Source organism: Argiope bruennichi, chromosome 1 (assembly GCF_947563725.1).
Source record: "Argiope bruennichi chromosome 1, qqArgBrue1.1, whole genome shotgun sequence".
Taxonomy (NCBI): domain Eukaryota; kingdom Metazoa; phylum Arthropoda; class Arachnida; order Araneae; family Araneidae; genus Argiope; species Argiope bruennichi.
Window position 1 is genome coordinate 14,046,656 of NC_079151.1, and position 22,420 is coordinate 14,069,075.

At 32.1% G+C, this 22,420-nt stretch overlaps 1 protein-coding gene across 26 annotated transcripts in view; it reads right to left on the bottom strand.

Annotated features, from left to right (window-relative positions):
* LOC129978905 (cell adhesion molecule DSCAML1-like) overlaps positions 1-22,420 on the bottom strand; it is a 139,729-nt gene that overhangs the window by 9,768 nt on the left and 107,541 nt on the right. For all 26 annotated transcript variants that reach the window (XM_056091532.1, XM_056090827.1, XM_056090708.1 and 23 more), the window contains 9 exons: positions 22,135-22,302; positions 20,693-20,834; positions 18,275-18,423; positions 17,091-17,225; positions 16,522-16,686; positions 14,269-14,339; positions 7,027-7,264; positions 3,368-3,469; positions 910-1,092 (listed from right to left, as the gene is read on the bottom strand). In XM_056091532.1, coding sequence (XP_055947507.1) covers positions 910-1,092; positions 3,368-3,469; positions 7,027-7,264; positions 14,269-14,339; positions 16,522-16,686; positions 17,091-17,225; positions 18,275-18,423; positions 20,693-20,834; positions 22,135-22,302 — 1,353 coding nt within the window. The remainder of the gene's footprint in view (positions 1-909; positions 1,093-3,367; positions 3,470-7,026; positions 7,265-14,268; positions 14,340-16,521; positions 16,687-17,090; positions 17,226-18,274; positions 18,424-20,692; positions 20,835-22,134; positions 22,303-22,420) is intronic.

The window sequence follows — 22,420 nt, forward strand, 5'->3', positions numbered from 1 at the left end:
TGTGCATTAGCAACATTGAAAATTGATTTCACGTCGTTTACGCAGAATAACGTTGACTTTTTTTTTTTATGAAAAGAATTTAAAGAAGTCAAAACATGTGAATAAATGATATTTAAATAAGATTTACTTTAAGATTTTGATACTGGATAACGTATCTAATAAGCAATTTATAAATTTAAAACTGTTTTGAAATATCGTGTTGATTAAAAACTGATTCAAAATGCGGCTATTCGCTTTTAATGATCGATAGATATATCACTTATTCTCCGAACAACCAGAAGGCACACGGATAAAGAAAACTGAATAACTATTGAAATAAAGAAAATTAACAATAGAAAATGTTTGTGTATTATAATATTTTATATAAAAAAGAATATTTAAAAAGCGTTTATTTAAAGATGCATTAAGAATACCAGATACTGCGTTGCCATTGGATAGATTTTTACTTTTCTGCATACGACGAATAGTTCAAATTTTTCTCAAATTATAACAAAGATTGTATAGAAATTTTTGTGACTACGACAAAATCTTCGAACCCATTTTTTTTCTTTCATCCTAAAATCTTTCATTTACAAAAAACATGAACATTTCTTGACGCTGGGTATATCAGATAATTTTTAACTAAAAATAGATTAAGGTTATATAGAAAAGCATAAATGACATGCAAACAATCAAAACAAATATGTTATTTCATTAAATGTAAAGCATTATACAAAAAAAAAAAAATGTAAACTAAAGTATCCAATTAAACAATTTATAAAACTAAAGTAATGAAATAAATGTGTTTTGTGATACGTGTCATCAGTATACATAATAAAAATTTATTTTACATTACTAATGAAAAGAAAAAAAAATTAAATAACACATTTCAGTACAAGATACTATGCACTCTGGTACAAAGATGCCTACCTTCCGTGAGCAATGTCAGGGTGTCACTCGGATCGCTGACCCCGGACTCCGAGTACGCTGTCAGATAGACCTGGTACTTGGTGCCGCTCTCCAGCGAGGTCAGCTTGAAGCGCTTGTCTTTCGCAGGAACGTGGACGCTGTGCCAGCTGCCCTCGGAACCGGGACGGTAGTACACCATGTAATCTGTGATGGGGACATTAAATAAATATTAGAAATCATTTACTATTTTGAATTTTTATGGAAAGTGAAAAAAAAAAAAAGCGTCAATGAAATAAATTATCTCTATATAAACAGCATTTCGTATTAAGAAGTTAATAGTTACATGTATTTCTCGGTAAATAGGATACTGGTATATGATGGAATAGCATTAACAAATAGTGAGAATGGTCTCCTTGAAATTTTCTCACATGCTTAAATAATCTCACAACCTCCTTTTATCTTCTAGGGTAGATAGGGCAAACACTCAGATTTATAGTCTGCGCATAAGAGTTTTGTACTTCTTAGTACACTAAAGAAAACTCAAAATGCGTTTCGGATACCTTTTTTTTTTTTTTCCGGCTTACTGAAATTAAAATTGTACGCAGAGTTGCAATTTTAATAATATGATCACAAAACACATGTCATTTATTTTAAGTCATTCCGTTTTTTTGAGTTAACGCGTCTTCATGTGAAAGTACAGACCGACAGACATTCAACCCTTTGACACATTTGGTTTAAAATTTGACGAAAATCTATACTTTACATGTTAAAATTGTGTATCAATTATCACTTTTTAAAGATTTTTTTTTTTTTTTAGTTATTGTGTTTACAAGCATGCAAAAGTTGTCAAATGCTAATAAAGATCTATACTTCAGATGCTAAAATTGTGAACCTAATTTCACTTGTCTACATCGTTGCGTTTTTAAATTATTGCGCGTACATGCATGTGGAAGAATCGACAGCTAGATGCCCAAATCCTAACTGGATTTGATAAAAAAAATTGATACAAAATTACCCGTAACTACGCTTTAGATGCTAAATCCGTCGCGAATTTCATTTAACTAAGCCACTGCATTTTTGAGCTATCGCACTATTCGTATGTTAGTATAAGTATAGAGATAAAAGGTGAAATCCTGGACGGATTAGATACTATGCTATACGTGAGATGTTAAATCTGCATATTAAATTTTATTTATCTAGCCTTTCTCATTTTGTGGTTGCCGTGTCCACCTGTGTTCGGATAGAGAAACAGATTTTCTGTGAATGAATTTTGTTCAAATATTAGTGAAAATCTAAAAAAATTGTGTAATGTTTATAGATTTCGTTTCATCTGTCCAGCGCGAAGCTTTTTTGATTTATCATATTCACAGACAAACAGACATAATTTTAAAATTGTTTTTTCACCGAACTTTGGGAGCTTGAAACGTGGAGATTTGCGAAAACTTCGAATATTAATTTTTTGACGATTACAATACTTCTCCTTTGATTACTTCGTATAAGAAAAAGTAAAAATAGACTAAGAGCAATTTGGATGGCAACGCGCAATCGCTGACTTTATATTTTTTGATGAATATACAAAAAAACCCAATGTTTCTGAAAAAAAATTATATAGTAGTATAAGAAAAATTCCAAGAAAACGTGCAATTTCAACTACACAAAAAATATATAAAAAATAATAATGTTTTATTTAATAAGTGATGATCTAATTCTATATTGTTATTAATTAAATTTTAAAGCAATTGTTTTTTTCAAGTCAAGAAATTTAGTTAAATACTTTCACACAATATACAGAATATGTATTCTATATATCCTCCATTTTGCGGTTTGTATTAGTGACAGACTTTTTTAAAACCGAATTTACGAAGAAAAAATAAAGAATACTAACGAAGTATTTAATGCGATATAAAAATTAGTTATTGCAATTATTTGATACACTTTAATGTGACAATTTAATTAAGACGGTTTCCTTAATTAGTTTTCATCAATAACAATGAAAAATAGGATGAAGTCAAGAGTTGTTTTGAATTTGATCATGGCCACATTATGCAATATTTCGAATTTTCTTTTTTTGACGATTTCTTTATTTTATTATTTTATTCATTTTGGCTCATGGGGACATTTCGCATTGCAACACAGAGACAAGGCAAAATCCAGGATTTTTCAAGTTATCTGAAACATCCTGGATTTGTCCATCTTGACATTTTTTTTTTCTTTTCCTTTTCGCAAAGTGACTAATAACTAAATAAATAAATTTATACAAGATTATTAGATAATTAAAGTATGTATGAATTAATATGTAATATTTCAGAAATATAAAGTCTGATTTTCCGTTACTCAGATTAGTTACTAGAAAAAACGTCGAGATGTATCAAACAAATCAACCAACAGAAATATAAAGCAATAAATAAATAAAAAAAAAGATGTTCAATGTTTCATATCCTTCACTATAGAGAATTTGAAATGTAAAACATTCATTTACGTGTAAAGACATTCTCTGGGAGATCCCGAGGATGTTCCCACTCGAGCAGAGCTGTCGTGTCGCTCGTCTCGGATACGTAGAGGTGGGGTGGTTTCAGGCTATCTGCAAATCATGAAAACAGTGAATACTAAATTATTTACATGATGAAAAAAACCACACGCATACACAAGATTAATTTAGTATAGATCTTTATGCAGTATGATGATGATGTAATAATAATGTAACATGCTTTAAAATGAAAAAAAAAAAAAAAATGAAAAAAATAACCGTTTATATAATTCTCATTCATTTAACAACAGTCCTTAGATTTAATTTAAAAAACGAACCCGTGAACAATGTTTAACAATAATAAAAATAAACTGTATGTGTGCGCGCGCGCGTGTGTGCATGTATATTGGCTCGCTATAGACTAGAGTCTAGTCTATTATTTGTTTGTTGACTTCTAAATTTACCTTTTATTATATTAATGCAAGAGAATACTTGCTCACACGAAGATCGTCAGCACTCCATATGCCAACTTCTTCACCTCACTGTAGCATTCTAGAAGAAAAATTCCATGCGTCGAATTTGAGGGCCTCAACTCGCAGAATTTCTTTTAGAGCTGTTCACTTCTGCTGCGCTATGTGCATGCATTTCCGGACCTCCAACTCTTTCAGCTTTGCTCTACTCCACAAATCTTTGGTTTTCAAATCTAGCAATGGCATTTGAAGCGATCCAGCGTCCATTCCAAATGGCTCAACGTTGATCTCGTTTGTATTTATGTTGAGAGGATTTACTGTGAACTCGAGAGTACTTTTGTTTATTTTGAATTGCTCGCATCTCTCAGTGAATCGATCCTTCATGTTTTTAAAGTTATGCTGAAGTCATTCGTGTCAATAGTTGCATTGGTCTCATCGCGATATTGCTTCAGATTTTTAAAATGAAGTAATTTACCGCTCTCCATGTCTTCAACAAAAAGAAGGGATTTTTTTTCCCAAACAAACTACTTCTTCAAGGAAGGCGTAGGCTGGGTTGCCCTTTCCTTGCAGTTTTAGATTTAGTTTATTTAGTTTCATTGCGGTACCTACCATGAAGTTGAATTTTTGCAACCATTTGTCTTCTTCCAAATCGGGATGTTCAATATTTTTATTTCACTCAAACACAAAGCAAAACGTTGCAATACGTTACCTCTGGAAAGTCATCGCACTTAATTGTGCAGGTCAGAAAAGTGGCTATCTATTTCTTCAAGGAAATGTTTAAACTGGCGATGGTAGAGTGCTTTTGCCAAGATGCTGTTAATAATCTTAATTACCAAATTCGTGACCTCAACTATTTCGGCAGGAAATGTTTGGGCACAAAGCGCTTCTTGATGAATTATGCAGTGAAATGTTAGAATTTCGTGGCTTACTTTTTCTGAAAAATTGATGTTGCCCCTCTATGTATTCCTGTCATACTTCTGGCTCCATCACTTGCTATAGAAACGACTTTATTTATGTCGATTCCATTGTCTTCCAGGCATTTTTGCCCAATATTTGCTATATCTTCTCCACGATCTGATTACAGTCATGTTAAGCGTGGCGATTTGTAATTAACGATTATGTTGATAGAAGCTGTTGAGAGATTAGGTATTTAAAAATATATTTTCTTATTTTTTAAGGGTTTTGATAATAAATTATTAATTTTTCGTATGGAACTGGAGAGCCGCAACTTTACATCAAAAGAGGTACATGCCGCTCGTGAGCCACAGATTGCCGACCCCTATCACTAGACCGTTGATGTACAAAAATGAATTTTACACCGTTTCAAAATATAATAATTTTTTATGATATCAATTTAATAATTGTGCAAAATTTTGGCAATTTCTTTTTACTTAATTTCCAATAATACAATAATAGATAAATAATATTCTTGTCTTGAAGATCAAATCGTTGTCACTGCTTCATCAACTATCTGGTCACATGAGTCGAAAAAGAAAGATTTAATATTTATGTAATTTACGAGACGGATAAAGAAGTGAAGTTACAATGCCGCGAAATTTATATGCTAGACGAACCACGTTTTTACTTCATTATAGGGCTATGATGTCATAGGGCCTGTCTCCATTAGATAGTTTTATGTAGACAATAAGGGGAATATTTATAAGACAATCAAAATGACAAGGCCTTAATGTCAGACAATTTCACGGTATCAAGAATATGAAATTACATCTAAACAATTTGAAATGAAAGATAACCGATATCCCCAGCGAACCGGTTAGTCACCAAAGAAGATGTTTCTCTGTTTTAGCCACAAGACAAATGCGAATAAGTCGAAGGGTTTGGCCTAACTCGAACATGTCTAACAAAAACGCTTACTTTATAATGATATTATTAAGGATTCTTTCATTTTAGATAAATTTCCATGTCTCCTTACAAAATTTCAAAAACCATACTGAAATTAGACAAGGTGTATACAGCTATAAACTTAATATGAAATTTTTATATTTCCACTTGAGAACTGATTAAAATATCGATATCAGTTCGGAAAAGTACAATCAAGCTCAAAATATTTCTGGTACGACAATGTCTAGTCTTCAAGAAAAGGGCCAAATCATTAGACATATAAAGTTGTTGATGAAATTGAACTATTTTTAAAAGCTATGAAAAAAAAAAAAAAAAGATTTTCAAACTCACTTTAATGAGACACAAGATTTGCGACATCTCTGCAACGAAACCGATTAGAAAATAAATATGCATATATTCTTAACAAAAAATTCAGTATTTCGGATATTTTATCAGAAATTACTCATCAAATGCCGATTTCTTTCATGTAATTGCATATACCTCAAATAAACTGAACCAGCTAAATACTACTCACATGTCACTCATAGTAATAAGTAAAAATGTAAAGTATCTCTGGGAAAACATTTGTTCTTGCATAGTAATGGCTGCTTATTGCAAAAAGATCTGTATTTTCATGAAGATCTACATTCGCCTACAGTACACTCCTGAGTATCCGGGGCAGACCGGATAATAAAAAAGTCGGATAGTAAAAAAAGCCAGATTCTATGAACTCATTTCTTTACCCACCATTACCAGAAGGCAAAATCTTTATACGAAACCTCATTTTTATAAAACGATATTTTCTTATTCAATACTAAACCCGCCATTTATCTCAAACCACGTAGAATGTGAATTTACGAATACTATACGTATTGCGCAGTTATAATCAGGAACAGTGGCAAAAATCGAGGCCCATTGACGAAACAATGACAGTATTTCTTGTCATGTATTTTGCACATGACGCGTAGAAGGATCGTAGCAATGCCTTGCAATGTTGCCTCCAATGCCTTGGCAATGTTGTCAATGCAGCGCCTTGCTTTGACAACATTGATTAAAATAAAATAAAAAATTAGGCAGGATAATACGAAAGCATTTGAGGATATTCGAGATTGTACTCCATATACGTTATTTGATAACAAGCAAATTGATAAAATAGTGATCCACTAAGTCAAATATAACAAAAATTGTCAAAGGAAATGAATAAGCTTTAAGCGACAAACATTTTTGTTCTTTTTGATAGTTACAAAATGTCTCAAATTATTGCAATTGATGATCACATCCAGCCATATTTCAACTATTCACAGTATCTTCCACCAGGAAAAATCTAGATAAATTTTTTTAAAAATGCAAAAATCGTACCTTTGTCGGAGGTCTCGACGAGCAGTTCATGAGATTCTGGATTTGAGCCAACTGAGTTAAACGCCTTGACGATGATCGAATACCTGGTGGCTTTCTGAAGCCTGGTCAGTCTGTAATCCGCATGAGTGGATCGTCCAGCAGGCACGGTATGGTAGGCATAAGGCTCCATGGACTGGTGGCGTTTGTAGCCCACGTAGTAGCCCAGCAGACGACCATTCCAGTGTTCACGAGGAGGGGCCTGGAAAAGAGATATATATTCAGTGATCAATTAATTATGTTATTATTAGCTAAATAATTAAAAATCAACCCATCATTATATTTGTTAGAGTAACAAACTAACTATAAGAAGTAGTATGAAACAAAATATCACACAAAATATCGATAATTGATGTTTAAAAAATAAATTCTGCTTAAATATATTGATTACTTCTGAAAACAATCAAAGTAAACACTTTCGGGGCAGAGACGTATCAACATAAAATGGCGCCCAGGGCAAATATCAAAAGTACGCCCCGTCCTATTTTTTTAAAACTACGATCCTTATATCCCCCTTCCCTAAAAAATATTATGACGGAGGAAGGAGTTGTTAACTATATATATATAAAATATACCTAAATGAATGTGACCTAGCAGCTGGTCAATAAATCTCAATTATTCAAACAGATCAATTAAATAATTTATAAAAAATAAATAATATAACAGTTATAAAGACGTATATTAACAAAACGATAGTTAAAGCACACAAAAGCATTTGAAATTTAATACGTAATAATTGATATATCAAAATGGATATGTTATTATTTAGAGAGAGTCCAAAAACAGCAGGGCAAGGGCCTTCAGGAAGCTTATTCCGAGCCGGATGAGGTCAATGGAATATATATTGAGCTTATATTTTTCTTAATATATCAAAACTTTCGCAAGATTAAATGTTCACATTTTTTTATTTAAATAATTTCTTTAGCAGTTTAAACTGTTAATATATCAAATATTTCCAGAGCAACAATAGCAAAATTTCATTAAAAACTTTAGAAACAATTAAATATATATATTATGATTTATTACTAAGGAGCTGTTTAGATGAAAAGGTCATCTGTATTTAACGTTCTACTGTCTATAGTTTAGTTATATGTACTATACTTGGTATAAAAAAGTATGATCTTCTGATCATATTTATATTTCACGTTGACCTTCTGTTATGGAGATATATCTGTATATTAACCAAAAAAGTATGTATTTTGAAATGTTTATAACAGCTCATGCATGTTTTCTTACAGGACTGAAATACTGATTTGAATTTAGGAAAATCGAAGTAACAAAGTATATAGAAATATTAAAATGAGAAAAAATATCTTTCTTTTTGTTTTTAAAAAGTTTTATTCTAGTTGGGAGGAATGCGAGCTAAAAAAATACTTCTTATCCCACACTTTTGCGCCCCCTGGTAATGGAGCCTAGGGCATTTGTCCTGCCTACCTCGCCATAGTTACTCCAAAGTTTCGGAGTTATCTAGTTCATTGAACTCATTCATATGCGTGGATCTCGTACAGTTAATTTTAATTGTCATTCATTGAAGTCGTTTTGAAGCAATTGACTATTTAACTTCACATCAATTGGAAGGAAAAAACTCGAAGCGCCATATTTCTTTTCAAATTTTTACATAGTACCAATACAAAAAAATTGGGCATAGGGTGATTTTTTTTTTTTTTTTTTTTACTTTTATTAAATGGACCACCTACATGGAAGCGAAACTAACTTTATGATCATTCCATTAAAAAGTTGTTAAAATTTTCTTATCTAGCAGCCATTTCATTACCACTTTTTATAAAAGTGCCTTTATAATTTTTACTTTCTCTTATACACTGAAAATATATCTAAATAAAATCTCGAAAAGAACTATTTAAAATCTAAATTCCCATAGTTACACAATGCAAAAGTGGCCTTGACATTTAAATGTCATGTATCAATTATAATGAAATTCGGCACTACTTCAGCCTTTGGTAAGTAATAAAATCACTTTAAATTTCAATGCACTATGGGAAAAAGCAGAATAACCCATATAAAATAAAATTATCTGTTTATGCGCGATATTTAAACACTATATGTTTGTACATTTTGGATTGCTGTATCTTAAAAAAAAATGACCATTTATAGCATTTAGACTAAAATTCTACTAGCTAGTATATTTTCACGACATTTTCTTCTCAGGTTATCATGTACATTTTTCAAATGCTATCTATGTAAAGGATTATTCAGATATGGCCTCTTAAAGAGATTCATTAATAACTGCTTTATGTCATTTAATATTGATAATTTTTTATCATGTTAATATATCCAAATATTAAAAAGCACTATTTGAAGCTCAAACATTGCTAGTCACAACGCAATTCAATGAAAAGCTTCCACGGAACGTCTATCATTCGATCAATAATTTCTTTTCTTCCACGCTCAGAGGGGACTAAATCGAATCCTGGCATTGATCCAAATGGGATTAGTCTTGTTGCATATCTTCTCCCCCACCCCTTCTCATCAAATGCATATTCGGAAATCCCATTTAGTGTGTCATTGCTTTGCTGATGCCAAAATTTTTATTAACAAAGAAAGCGAATGTGTGCTTGTGTGTGCATGTCCGTCTGCCAGTACTCTACATGGTAAAATGTTAGGGATGCAAAATTAGCAAAAATATACTTTAAAAAATGCAAATGGGCATCGCAGAGTAATTTATTTTTTAAATTTTAATTAAATATTTTGTTTTGAAAACTAAATTTTAATTTTAAATGTAGTGAGATGAAATGTTTGACGTTTATCTTTTGAAACTTCTCAAAGTATTACTGTTTATACTATAATTAAATCTAAAATAGTAATTTTTCCACTGATACTTATAGAGTTATACCATTTTCTTCTCTACTCTTTGCCTCAGAAAAACATTATCAAGCATAATTAGCAATAATACTTTTCTTTATTTAAATAAATTCAAATCGTTTCAATGTATCTACATTATTAATTGCAAATTTTATTTCCACTGTTAAAAGCTGCGAAAGGAAATTCAATTTAATTCTTATTCATATGTTATGTTCATATTCTTTTTGAAAATTGAAAATTAAAAAAAAATAGTTACCAAAAGAAATGAAATTACTTTCAAAGTGAGAAGTCGTTTTAGATAGAAATCTTAAAAAATGCACTTTGGATTACAAATCAGTCATCAGTAAATAAATCCTGTGCTTATAAAATGTAATATAACAATGTATAATCGAATTCATCTGCTCAAGACTGAAAGATAAATTTTATATCACAATTATTAATTTTGTAATTTCAAATAAACTACATTTCAAATATATATATAAAAGAAGAATTGCAATGTTTAAGAAACTGGAAACACAAGAAGATTAGAGAAATGAAATTTCTGATTTAAATATTTTCCTGCATATTGCAAATCTGCGAAAATAATCTGATAAATAAATGACTTGTGGAACTTCATTCTACGTCAGCATTCCTCAGCAATTCTTATTTATAATGCGGCCTTCTTTTTTTTCTTCAAAACCGCAGCTTAAGTTTTTCATCTGACACTGGTTTTTCGTTGATTGCATCGGCAGATGTAGTCCTCCTTTCGCACATTTTCCCTACCCGAAGGGGAACGAATTTTGGCAACCATAACCCATATGTTCCATACACTTGCTGCTGGAAACAAGTGTCACTCGTCGCGAAATCAGTATCTAATACAAAGATAAATATTTTGTTAAATTGCTCAAGAGGTGGCTGGGCTTTATCTAAATAAAACAAGGCAAAAACTGTTTACAAAAGCAGCCGAATAGCGGTCAATATTTTTGGCGAGATCACGCCAAGGGACTTTCCCGTCGCGCCAAGAAGACCGGAAAGAGTGAATGAGGCAAAAAAATCAATAAAGCATGTGGTCGGTACCAGCTGGCTGTGCGTACTCTAGCTGAGGGTTGAAGTGAACAGGCGTCAGAGAGTCTCAATAGGTGTTGTTTGGGTGAAAGGTTCTGGTTTCGGAATGCTGGGTGTCGCGGCATATTATAAATATGGCGGCGGCTTTCCCTTACTCTTGAATGTCAGCCGTACAGATAAAAATTACAATCGTACGAAAAAAATTTGTTTGAAAAGATTAATTCTGTGATAAATCAATATCAATGTATTTGAAAGAAATAAACTTTATAATTTCGGATTTTAAAATAAATTAATTAATTCTTATTTACAGATATATACACAAGAAATATATGTCACATTTTAGAAAACTTTTCTTCATTATGTATTTATTTCAACTGAATAATTCACTATTAGCTTGCAAGCTCGCTATGTTTATTTTATTTCCAATTATTCGCCTTTGGCGGTCAACTGGTTCGCTGGGGATATTGGTTATATTAAATTTCAGTTAAATCGTTTAAATATCACTTCATGTCCATGATTTCGTCAAACTGCCATGTATTAAAACCCTGTTATTTTAATTTTTTTTATATACGTTCTGTTCATTATGTCGTGGATGGAAACCGTGGCCATGACATCATGGTGCAATTAAAAATGCAAATTTGCGGTTCAACTATGTTCTACATTTCGCGATATAGTAACTACAGATTTTTAATTCATCTTGTCAATTACACAGATTTTAAGCATAATAATTCTACTTTAGCTTTCAACAAAGGGGGGGGGGTCATTCTGTTATACATTCAGCAAAACTATGAAAGCGAGGTGAGCGTCAGAGCAACAATGTAATTCATTGTAGGAAATTTAGTAAAAAATATTTTTTTAAAAAATTGGCAACATTCAAGAAACACTCTCACAATGTTTATTTCAAAACAACGTCTCTTTTTAAATTCATATCTTTAAAAAGACAATGTTTAAATTTTGAAACGGTGTAAAATGTATTTTTGCGCAATAATATTTTTGGAAGTTATTGAAGAAAAAAGCTAAAATTCAGCAACATTTAAAAAAAAATCGCTCTAAGATCCCCATTTGCAACCTTGAAAGTATACATGTGCCAAATTCGGCAACTGCGTATCAAATGACCTGGCCTGTGACGAGCGCCAAAACACACGAGCCCTTCATTTTTATTATTTGTAAAGAGACTGCTTGATGTAATGTTTCAAGCTTGTCATTATTTTTAACAAGGAACGAAAAAATAATCACTAAAATATATGAGATGGCACCTTTTTGTAAAATAGTTTTTAAATTCAATAGATAACGCCATTCATCAAACAGTAGTATCTATGCCGCGAAACTCTTAATATTTTTACCACACAGGAAATACGAGACTGTTTAGATTAAAAAGATATTTTTATTGTTCGCTGGAAAATAATGCCTTATCAGTTTCGTAAAACTTCATCACATCATAATTTTTAAATTAAAAATATACTAAAAATTGTCCTTTTAAGCTTCGAGACCCGAGCTTATCGAAAAATTGTCATGTAAGCAGGTCTGGTGCATATTAAATCCGTCTGGGCCAAATATATTTCCGCCAATGTGTTATGTAAATTTGGAGAAGCGGTGCCAGTTTAGGAGTCGTTCTCGTCACCTGACAGCGTTCCCAAATTTACGACGTCCGTTCCAAAATAGCCATTGGGTGGCATTAAAAACTAAACATCTTTTAAATTGATTTAAGTCAAAGTTGAGCCTTTTTCTCAAGATTTTTTTGATCGATAGCAAATATAGTTATGCAATACATAATTACAACTATAATATACTTGTTGACTTTCCTATATGTAATTACAATTGTATCTTACTTTACTATACATTTTGTGTTACATGAATAAATACTGAACAGAAGAAAAAAACATTAATAATGCAATCATAATCCGTTGTTAACGCTCAATGAAAATTTCTGAGAGGCGAGTTCATTAAATGCTAGTATGTGTTAAAATGAATGCTAAATTAAATTGACTTTTATATATAGAAGTCGCGCAGCTTTATCATCAAAATTCTAAATCACTATGAATGATGTATTCAGACATTCAGTTTTTTTTGTATTGAATCTTGAGATTTTGAAACATGGTCAAACATTTAGGAAGATATACAGGCAATTCTTTATTTCTAAAGAGGCATTTACTTAGCAATCAAATTTAAAGTACATTATCGGGTTTCAAATGTGATGAATTTATATGTGCGATCAGCTTCAACTGAAAGAAAAAAAGAGTAGAAAAGAAAAAGGATTAAAAAAAAAAAGAAAGAAAGAAACGATTAGAAAATTAAAAGAATTCAAAAAGAAATGAAATGGGATCCTTAGATCCTTATGTGAGATGCATTCAAGGATCTTTCCACAATGTCGGGGTTATTAACAGTTCAAATAATGGGCTTTTATGTACATTACTTGCATAATAATTTCTTTAAAAAAAATGTCCTCGCATATAAATTTTTAAACTATATTTTCATCTCGCAATCGGCCTTTTGGCTCTTATAGTCACTCTTACCTCTCGACGATAAAACAAGCAAACGAATCAATGAACATATGTCAATATGCATAACACATCTTTTGGAGAAAAAAACAAAAAAAAAAAAACAAGGGCAAATTGCAAGGGAAGAAAGAAGGAAAAGAGAAGAAATGGCAATTTTCTAAAGTGAAAATAGGGGCCGCTGTCGCCTGGTGGTAAGGTCCCGATTTTGGAACCAGAGGGCCTCAAGTTCGAGACCTCATTGACGTTATGTAAGTGGGTTCGGTGCCTTATAAATTCGTTGGGGCCGAACGACCCCCGCTGGTGTGACGTGGAAGTTTGGAGAGGGGGGGGGCATCTCAAGTACAGTCCTCGTCATCTGAGTGCGGTTCAAAATGACGAGGTTCTTCCCAAAATAGCCCTAGTGTTGCTTTAAAACAGAAGGTTAATATAACTAAACTGAATCTAAAGGAAAAATGAAGTGTAATAAAAAAAAAAAACTTCAACATTTATAAATTACGACCCTACACGAGATAATTAAATCAGTTTTATGTTTGTTATTTGATGTAAGAGAAGACATTTTGAAAAAGCGGCATTACAAATTTAGGATTATAATTGCAACTTTATACACCATATTTACCGAAATTTGGATGATATATTGAAATGACAACAGGAAAATAATCATTTGGCCTATGGTGGTAGAAGTATTATATAATGTATTATCGTAGAAGTAATATATAATCTCAATACAGAAGTATTATATAATGATAGAATATAAATAATGAAGTAACATATATGTAATTCATCGAATATATGCAATATGACAATGACTAAATAAAATTCAATCGAGTAAATCAGTAATATTTACCTTCCACGTGATGGAGACACTTGTGGGGCCAGTTGCAATGACAGCAACGTCGGTTGGAGGTGCTGAAGGAGCTTTGTGGAAAAGTGAAATATAAACGTAAATATAAGTCTTTGAATGACTTAAATTTTGACCCAAATAAAAAGAAAAGCATAAATCTAACACTAAAAAGTTATGAATAAAAATAATGTGTTAATTCTAATTTCTCCTTGAATGTTTGTTATGATTAACTCTTTGCACCCAGAAAATTAATTGTATGCATAATCATTGATCTAGATTATGCGATCTAGATTATGCATGTCTTGAGCAATACAAGCACTTATTTATTACTCGGAAAAATAAATAGATATAATAGTTTTAAATTGAATTTCCTCGAAAAATCAACATACGTTTTCTTACCACTCTGTAGGTATTTTTAACAATAAGAATTAAAAAATAAAACATCAAAATAAAGCACCGTCTTGAATGGTACTGGAGAGAAGACATCCAAGTGCAAAGGATTAATGTATTCGTTGCCACAACTAGCGTTTGTGATTCGGACTACCGACCTCATTAGATGCGTCTTTGTTATCTCTTCACTGTAAGCCATTAACTGCGAAGTTATTATTATTATTTTTTTAATTTTTGGCCGGATAAGTTATATATATGCACAAAAAAATGTGTAACAATATAATTCAAATTATGCTTTGTTTCGAAAATATTTGATTACGTATACGCTTTCACAAAACTGTCTATAATCAGCTCAGAACGAACTAAGTATCACTGGCGAAACAGCAAGATGTATCCTAAATATATTTTCGAGCTATAAAATGCGAAAAAACTATATTTCCAGTTTTCATCGAATATTTTTTAGTTGTTATTTTTCTACTTTATCATATAATCTGAGGCCTGTTGTTGTTGTTTCTTATGGCACTTGCCATGGACTAGTCCGCTGTTACGAAGACAGCAATTTTAAGCCGGAGGGGGAGCATCTCCTGTTTTTATAGTAGCGCCAACGAGGGCCAAGAACACGACTCTGCCACTCACGCATCATTCGCTTGCACAACCCCATTTTACAGGGGGCACATTCACACATCTCACAGATAGAACAACAGAAGAAAAATCATGCCCAAACCGGGACTCGAAACTAGGACGCCCAGATCACGGGGAAGACGCGCTACCCCTATGCCAGGACGCCGGCAATCTGAGCCCTTCACATTTTTACTCTCTCGTATACGAAAGTAATGTAATCTTCAAAAATTCGGACTCGAGATTTGGACAAATCTCCAAATTTTAGAATTCCCTGAGTTTGAAAAGCACGCTTTTTGGAAAATGCCTGTCCGTCCGTCCGTCTGTCTGTCTGTCGGGAAGAACTCAAAAACGCTTTGAATTAAAGAATGAAGTATGGTACATTGACTTTACAACAAATTTGCAGATTTCTATCAAATTTTGAGCAAAATGTATTGAGAGGAAGTCTGTCTGTTCGGCTGTTCGAATATAAGTGAACACGATAACTAAAAAACAAAGAGAGCTATATGAATAAATCTAGGTATGCAGATTTAACGTCTATATCGTAGATATCTATCAAATTTGAGGGGTTGACCATCTCTCGATCTGTACTTTCAAAAATATATTTTTGTGACAACAAGTGTAGTTTTGTGTCAAATTTTTGTTTCGTCAGTTGAGAAAAACGGGTCTAAAACAGAAATTCATTTTCATATATTATTAAAAGCACTGTTGTCAGCATTATTTCACGAATGAATCGCTAGAAAACTCGCCTGAATTCATGTCAGATTAATATTCCCTGGACCAATGTTATGAAAGACGTTCTTTGGAATAAGAAAGAATGAGAGAAAGTGTGTGTGGGGGGGGGAATCATTCCCGCATATTTAAAAACAGTAATTTGTAAAAAACACATCTACATCTTCATTTTTTAAAATCTGAACAACAAATTTTAGAAAGAATGAAATAAAACTCGTCAGGGGACTGGATTCCCAAATAAGCATAATTATCGTAGGCATAATCGATCCAATATTCAAGCAAAAAATCAGCATTTTTTTTCTTTTTTTTTCCCCTATGGAACCCTTTTTCTAATCTTCTTTTAGCCAAGTTCAACCAGCTGTTTAAAAATCAAATGAATTAGGTTTTGACATAAACTACTTTTTAGTACTTCATCAATTATCCAGCAACGATTCAAATTATAATGTTACATTCAGATAAAATTCAACGTATTCTGAATGAACAGGACGAATGAATGAAGTGAAAAACGATATTCACCTTCTTCTTCCGTGCGCAGTTTAAAAGGTTCTGACGATTCTCCTCTGCCAACATCGTTCTCGGCTACCACCCTCAGCAAATAGGTGGTTCCTGGCTGCAAGTCCCCCAGAAGAACGGAAGTTTGTGTGGCAGGTACATTACGTTCTTGAAGACGATGGGAAGTTCCTAATCAACATAACATGTCACCATTAACGAGGAAAAGAAGCAAATTCATATGAGATTGTAAGATGCACTTTACAGAATCATTGGTATCAAAACAAAATACACTGTGGTTTGTAGAAATATGTGGAAATGAATGATACATTCAGCGCTTTTAAATGAATTTGAGTTTTTCATAAATTGATTATATAATGACGAGTAAAAATAGACTCATATTTCATATAAAATTTCAAACTAGATATTTAATCTTTTCTGTCAAAAATATTTTTTTTCATTTTTTTCTTTGTAGCAACAATCTATCGATTATTTTTATAAAGATATTCACCAGTAGCTCTTAAAAGTTTCGTAACAGCATCTTTCATTTTCATAACATTCCAAAAACAAAAAATAAGTTGAAAATAAAACCATACCTTCAATATCTTTCCAGTAATGCACAAGATATTGAGTGATGGGACTATTTCCGTCAAAAGGTGGTGACCAGGACACGGTAGCAGCACGACTCCAGACCTCGCCGACTTTCACGGATACGGGTCTCTCTGGTGGCTCTGTCAGGGAAATATTATAAATATATGTATTGAAATACAATCTATGCTTCGTACTTACATTAAGAATTGAAGCAATTATTTCTCTAAAGTTAGTCATAGCATCATATAAAAGGATATAAACAGCATACAACAATTGGAACTAGTAACGACTCGTATGCAGCTACAGTGAAACTATAAAACTTTTTAATTGAGAATCTACATCTCAATATTTTTTCGGTGTATAATGATTCATTTAGTATATAATTAATTTTATTTTCCTTCTCACGAATTTTTCTTATTTTTTAAGAGAAGTTTTTAAAAATTAACTCAAAAGACCGAAAAACTTTTTATAATTTGTTACGTTTTAATACAATTTATACCGATTCTTCTTTGATGTCATTGGAGAACAGTAATTTTGAATTCCAAATATTAAAGTTTAGAACTGTTCACCGAGCTGTTTGTCAGTGTTGTTTATGTACGTTATTTAGTGACTCACTCAATGCTTATCATGTAATCTGTCACATATTATCTTTATAATTCACAGTAGATCTAATACGGATATATTTAAACTAATCGATGTGTTAAATTTTAGGAATACATTACACAAAAAACATTTTAAATGCATACATTTTTATCTGAAACAGAAAATAATTCAGTTATGATAATCCTTCATCGATCTGCACTTCTATGACGATTGTGACTATTTGGACGCACGGTCATACTAGGACAGAAAGCGTGCCTTTGACCAGAACCTTCACAAACCTGAAGCAGAATCACGAATTTAACCAACCCGAGAATACAAAATTACGATTATATTCAAAATGAAGAGCAACCGCACAACGTGGATGCCGATGACTCGTGATTTTCAGAGCAGGAGACCTACCAATACTACAATTCTTACACCAGACTAGTCACGACTACGAAATAAATGAAAAAGCGTAAAACCTTAAATTCTAAACTAGAAAATACTACAATGTTTTATAATACTCTTGGATGGTTGAAGAGAAATGAGTTCAGTAGGGGAAAAAAAAAATGAATGAAGATGAAAAATAAAGGCATCTTAAAGTTACCGACAATCCTGAGAACGACGGTGTTGTTGACTTCTCCGAACCTATTCTTGGCGGAGCAGGTGTAGGATCCACCATCGCTCCTGTGGGTGGAAAGGATGGTCAACTGAGCGATGATTCCCGTTGCGGACAGTTCCTCATTGATCTGAACCCTGAAATAAACACGTTTTAGTGAATACGGATAATATTGTTAAAGTTAAATAATATCTAAATATTTTTTCGTATAAGAAGTATAGACAAAATGCTGTAATCGATTAAAAAAAATGCGAATTCAAGAATTTGAAGAATTTCCACGTTTCAGATCTTTACGAGTTCGAAAAGCACATTTTTTGAAAATTTCTGTCGGGTTGTTTGTCTTTGACAGAGACAACTCAAAATTCGTCTAGTTCAAAACTCTTTAACGAATAAACTTTGGATCATTAATCAAATTCTCAATTTTTTTTTTATCAAATTTTGAGAAAAATGAGTTCAGAGTAAGTCTCTCTGAAATACACCAGCTTTTCGAATACAACTGCATACGATAATTGCAAAACGGACAGAGCTGGATAATACACACATATTGGTATACATATTTAACATCCATAGTGTAGACATTTATAACATTTTCAGAAAATCCAACAAAGGTTTAACCGTCTGTCGGACTGTACTTTCAAAAGAATGTAAACGCGTTAATTCAAAAATGCAATGACTTTCACATATGAACTTTGGCATAGGGCTTAAGGCTTCGTGACTGCAAGTGTAATTTTTGTTCCAATTGGAACAAATGGTTGGGAAGAAAGAGTATAAAACACAAATTCAATGTTTGAACACTTTTTTTTTTTAATCTTAAATAAATCCGTGCTTATTTTATTCTAAAATTTTTTCTTTCCTGATCCAAATCTCACTTTTTTACTTAATTATTTCTAACATGCATTCTAAAAAAATGCTTAAGCTTTAGTTCTTAGGCAACTAGCGAAAGGATAAAGAAATCCCTACACCTACAGCATAACTTCCAAAGATATCTAATATTCCCCTTCCTGAGTCGATATGTGTCAAAGAAATCCCTGTAATAATCTCTTAGTAAAAGCAATAAGGGAAAAACTCTCATACTTTCGCTCTTGTGTTCTGGTGCGAACTAACACGTTCCACTTTCCTCCCCGCGTACAAACCATGCCCTCCAGTGGGAAAAAAAAAAACAAAAAAAAAAACTGAATTTAATTCTAATTTTGTCTTTTCGGTCACGCATCTGCAAAATTATTTTACATATATATATGCCCTACAAAAAAAAGCATGTGATTTGATTATCATAACAGTAGATTTGTATCAAATTTGGGCTAAATTGGTAAACGAAAGTGGTACAGTTCAAAAGTGCACATTCATACCAAATGCATTTTATTTACCTTTTTATGTATTTTTTAAATTTTGTTCTATACATCCATCAACTAGCCTCCCAAATAGTGTACTCCCTTTTTTTTTTTAGCGTGTCCTGAAGAATGATTTGTCCATTAGTTACTACCACAGTTCCTTTTAGTAATTAAATCAGCTGTAAAGGCGGCAGCGGATCTTTCGATAGGGGAAGGGGGTGGGTCATACAAATCTCTTTTGTATGAATTTTAAAATCTAAACTTCAAATGCTTAAAAAAATTTATCTATAAATGTGACAAGCATTAAAAAATAGCATTTTATTTCTTTTCTTATAGATCCATTACATATGTAATAAAGAAAAATAAATCGAAAAACATCCTAGTATACGCTGTATTATCCTATCATCCAAGTCCTGTATAATATCCAAATTTTTCTAACAGTTCCACCAAAAAGTGATCGCAATAGTCGAAGACCGTAACAATTCATACAAATTTTCATCGACTGTGCAGATTTCTTAGTAGACTAACCAAAAGCAATCGGTAAAATGCGATATCTGTTTCACTTGTTTCCATATCGATGAATTTGCGAAAAATAGTTCAAATTATAATCTGAATGTACGATAATAGAAGGAGAAGCTTAACAGTGTGTCGTCGACCACCATCATAATGATTTCTTCGTCGACAGGTAAGAAACAATCCGCAAAGATGCGGCATTTTATTCACTTGTCATAAAATGCCGCACTTATTTTGCCAAATGCAGAAAATCATATATTTAACATTAGCCGACTTAACTCTACCAGCATCCATAGTTTTGATTTCTTAGCCGAGCGACTAAAAACAAACGGCAAAATGAAACGCTCCATTCACTTGCCACCATGCTGGTAAATCTGCAAAGTATTATAAACTACAGACTTCATGGACGACAATTGAATCAGATGTCCGACTTTCACTGATTTGACCGGCCTGGTATCCAATCTTCAATAGGGGTGCAATTACTCCCCCCCCCCGTCCCCCTAGTATAACTGCCTCTGAATAATTGATTTGTATTATATTTTCAAACATACAGAAAACTACTGACCTGCCCGTGGTTTGCATACCAATTCCATTCTTGGCCCATGACGTCATTAATGGTTGATCCCCCTCCGCCTCACAAACGAGGGTGGCCGACTCAGCTTTGCGGGCACTTTTGATGCGGTATGCGGAACTAATCCGGGGAGGAGCTGGAAAAAAAAAGATTTTTTTAAAAATATAATTATACATATAATAATATTTAAATATAAATATAATTCTACATTAACTATTTGAATCAATTGAAATAAGAATTTAGTTTTTTTAAAAAAAGTTTTATTTTTCAATCTTTTAATAGAGAAATTTTTTGATTCTACAATACTCATGATAATCTAAAATATTTCGAGGGAAAAAAAATACAAAAATAAATATAAACATTTTCTTCACTATCATATCTTCAGACAAAGCATGCGATAAACATGTGATCAAAACACGTTTTTAAATCCATGCATCTTCAATATCATGGGTGCCTTAAATAAATATTCAGATTCAATTAAATATTGATTTTGAACGCCATTTCAACACATTTTCGACAAAAAGACCACAAGTACTGTCTATCATATTATATTTGTTACTATTGTTTACAAATTATGTAATAAATCCAGATTCTTTTCGCTTACCGTCAGTCATTAGATCCCGTTTCGAATATTCTTTGTAACTATTCAGTATTATAATTAATTTCTTTAAATTATGCTTTTCATAGTTCTGTGTAATATTAATTTCTTTCACACATACTTTCCGTAATCATGCGCAATAATAGGGAAAATGCAAGTTCTGTTATACTTTTCTTCAGGCATATGATATAACTTACAAACTAGGCGATGCCAAAAAATTCTAACAAACCATAAAGATAAATAAAAAAAAAATAATGCAGTTTTGCGAAGGAAAAAAGATAAATGAATGCTAATTGTGAATAATCAAGATTCATACAACCTTCGACGCCACCAATTCATGCTATATCACATGATTTTTTGAAATTCTCTAATTTACAAACGCTCCGCTGCGCCCACCTATTTCTACTGCCTGCCTCCAAACTAAATAAATGTTTGCCCTCTCAATATTTTCTATACAATCCCATCCTACTTCCGAAATTGAAATTATGATATGTCATGCTTCAAATCACTTTAGATCAAACAACATCCTTTAGACTAACACATAACTTTCTTCTTACATAATTCTGTCTAAAACTGATTTGATATCCCTGACTTACAATTAAAATATGTCAGAATTTTTAAAATCACTACACACTCACACATAAAGAGATAAAATATGGAATATGATACATTTTTTTTTCTTTCCTTTTTAATTTAGTTAATATTAAAGCCTAAACTCTATATAGGGATCATTTTACAATAGATTTCTTTTAAACCGTGATTAAATGGTACGTACAATTCTGTAAGATAATAACATAATATAGAAATTGCTATAAGAAAATTTTAATAGAAAACATACCTTTGACGTCAAGCCTGGCTGATTTTCTAATGGTTTCTCCCACGCCGTTAGACACTTCACATGTATAAACACCTTCGTCTCCTTTGTCAATTTTTTTGAACAGCAGCGAACCGTTTTCCATTACTCTCCATCGGGAATTGTCTGTCACCATTATTTCTCCACCATCCTCTAAAACAAAACAAAAGGAAAAGCCATACTTATAAATATGGAACATAATTGTAATGTAATAAACATGCATTTTATTCATTTAATTAATTAATTAATTAATAAGATATCAATGAATTCC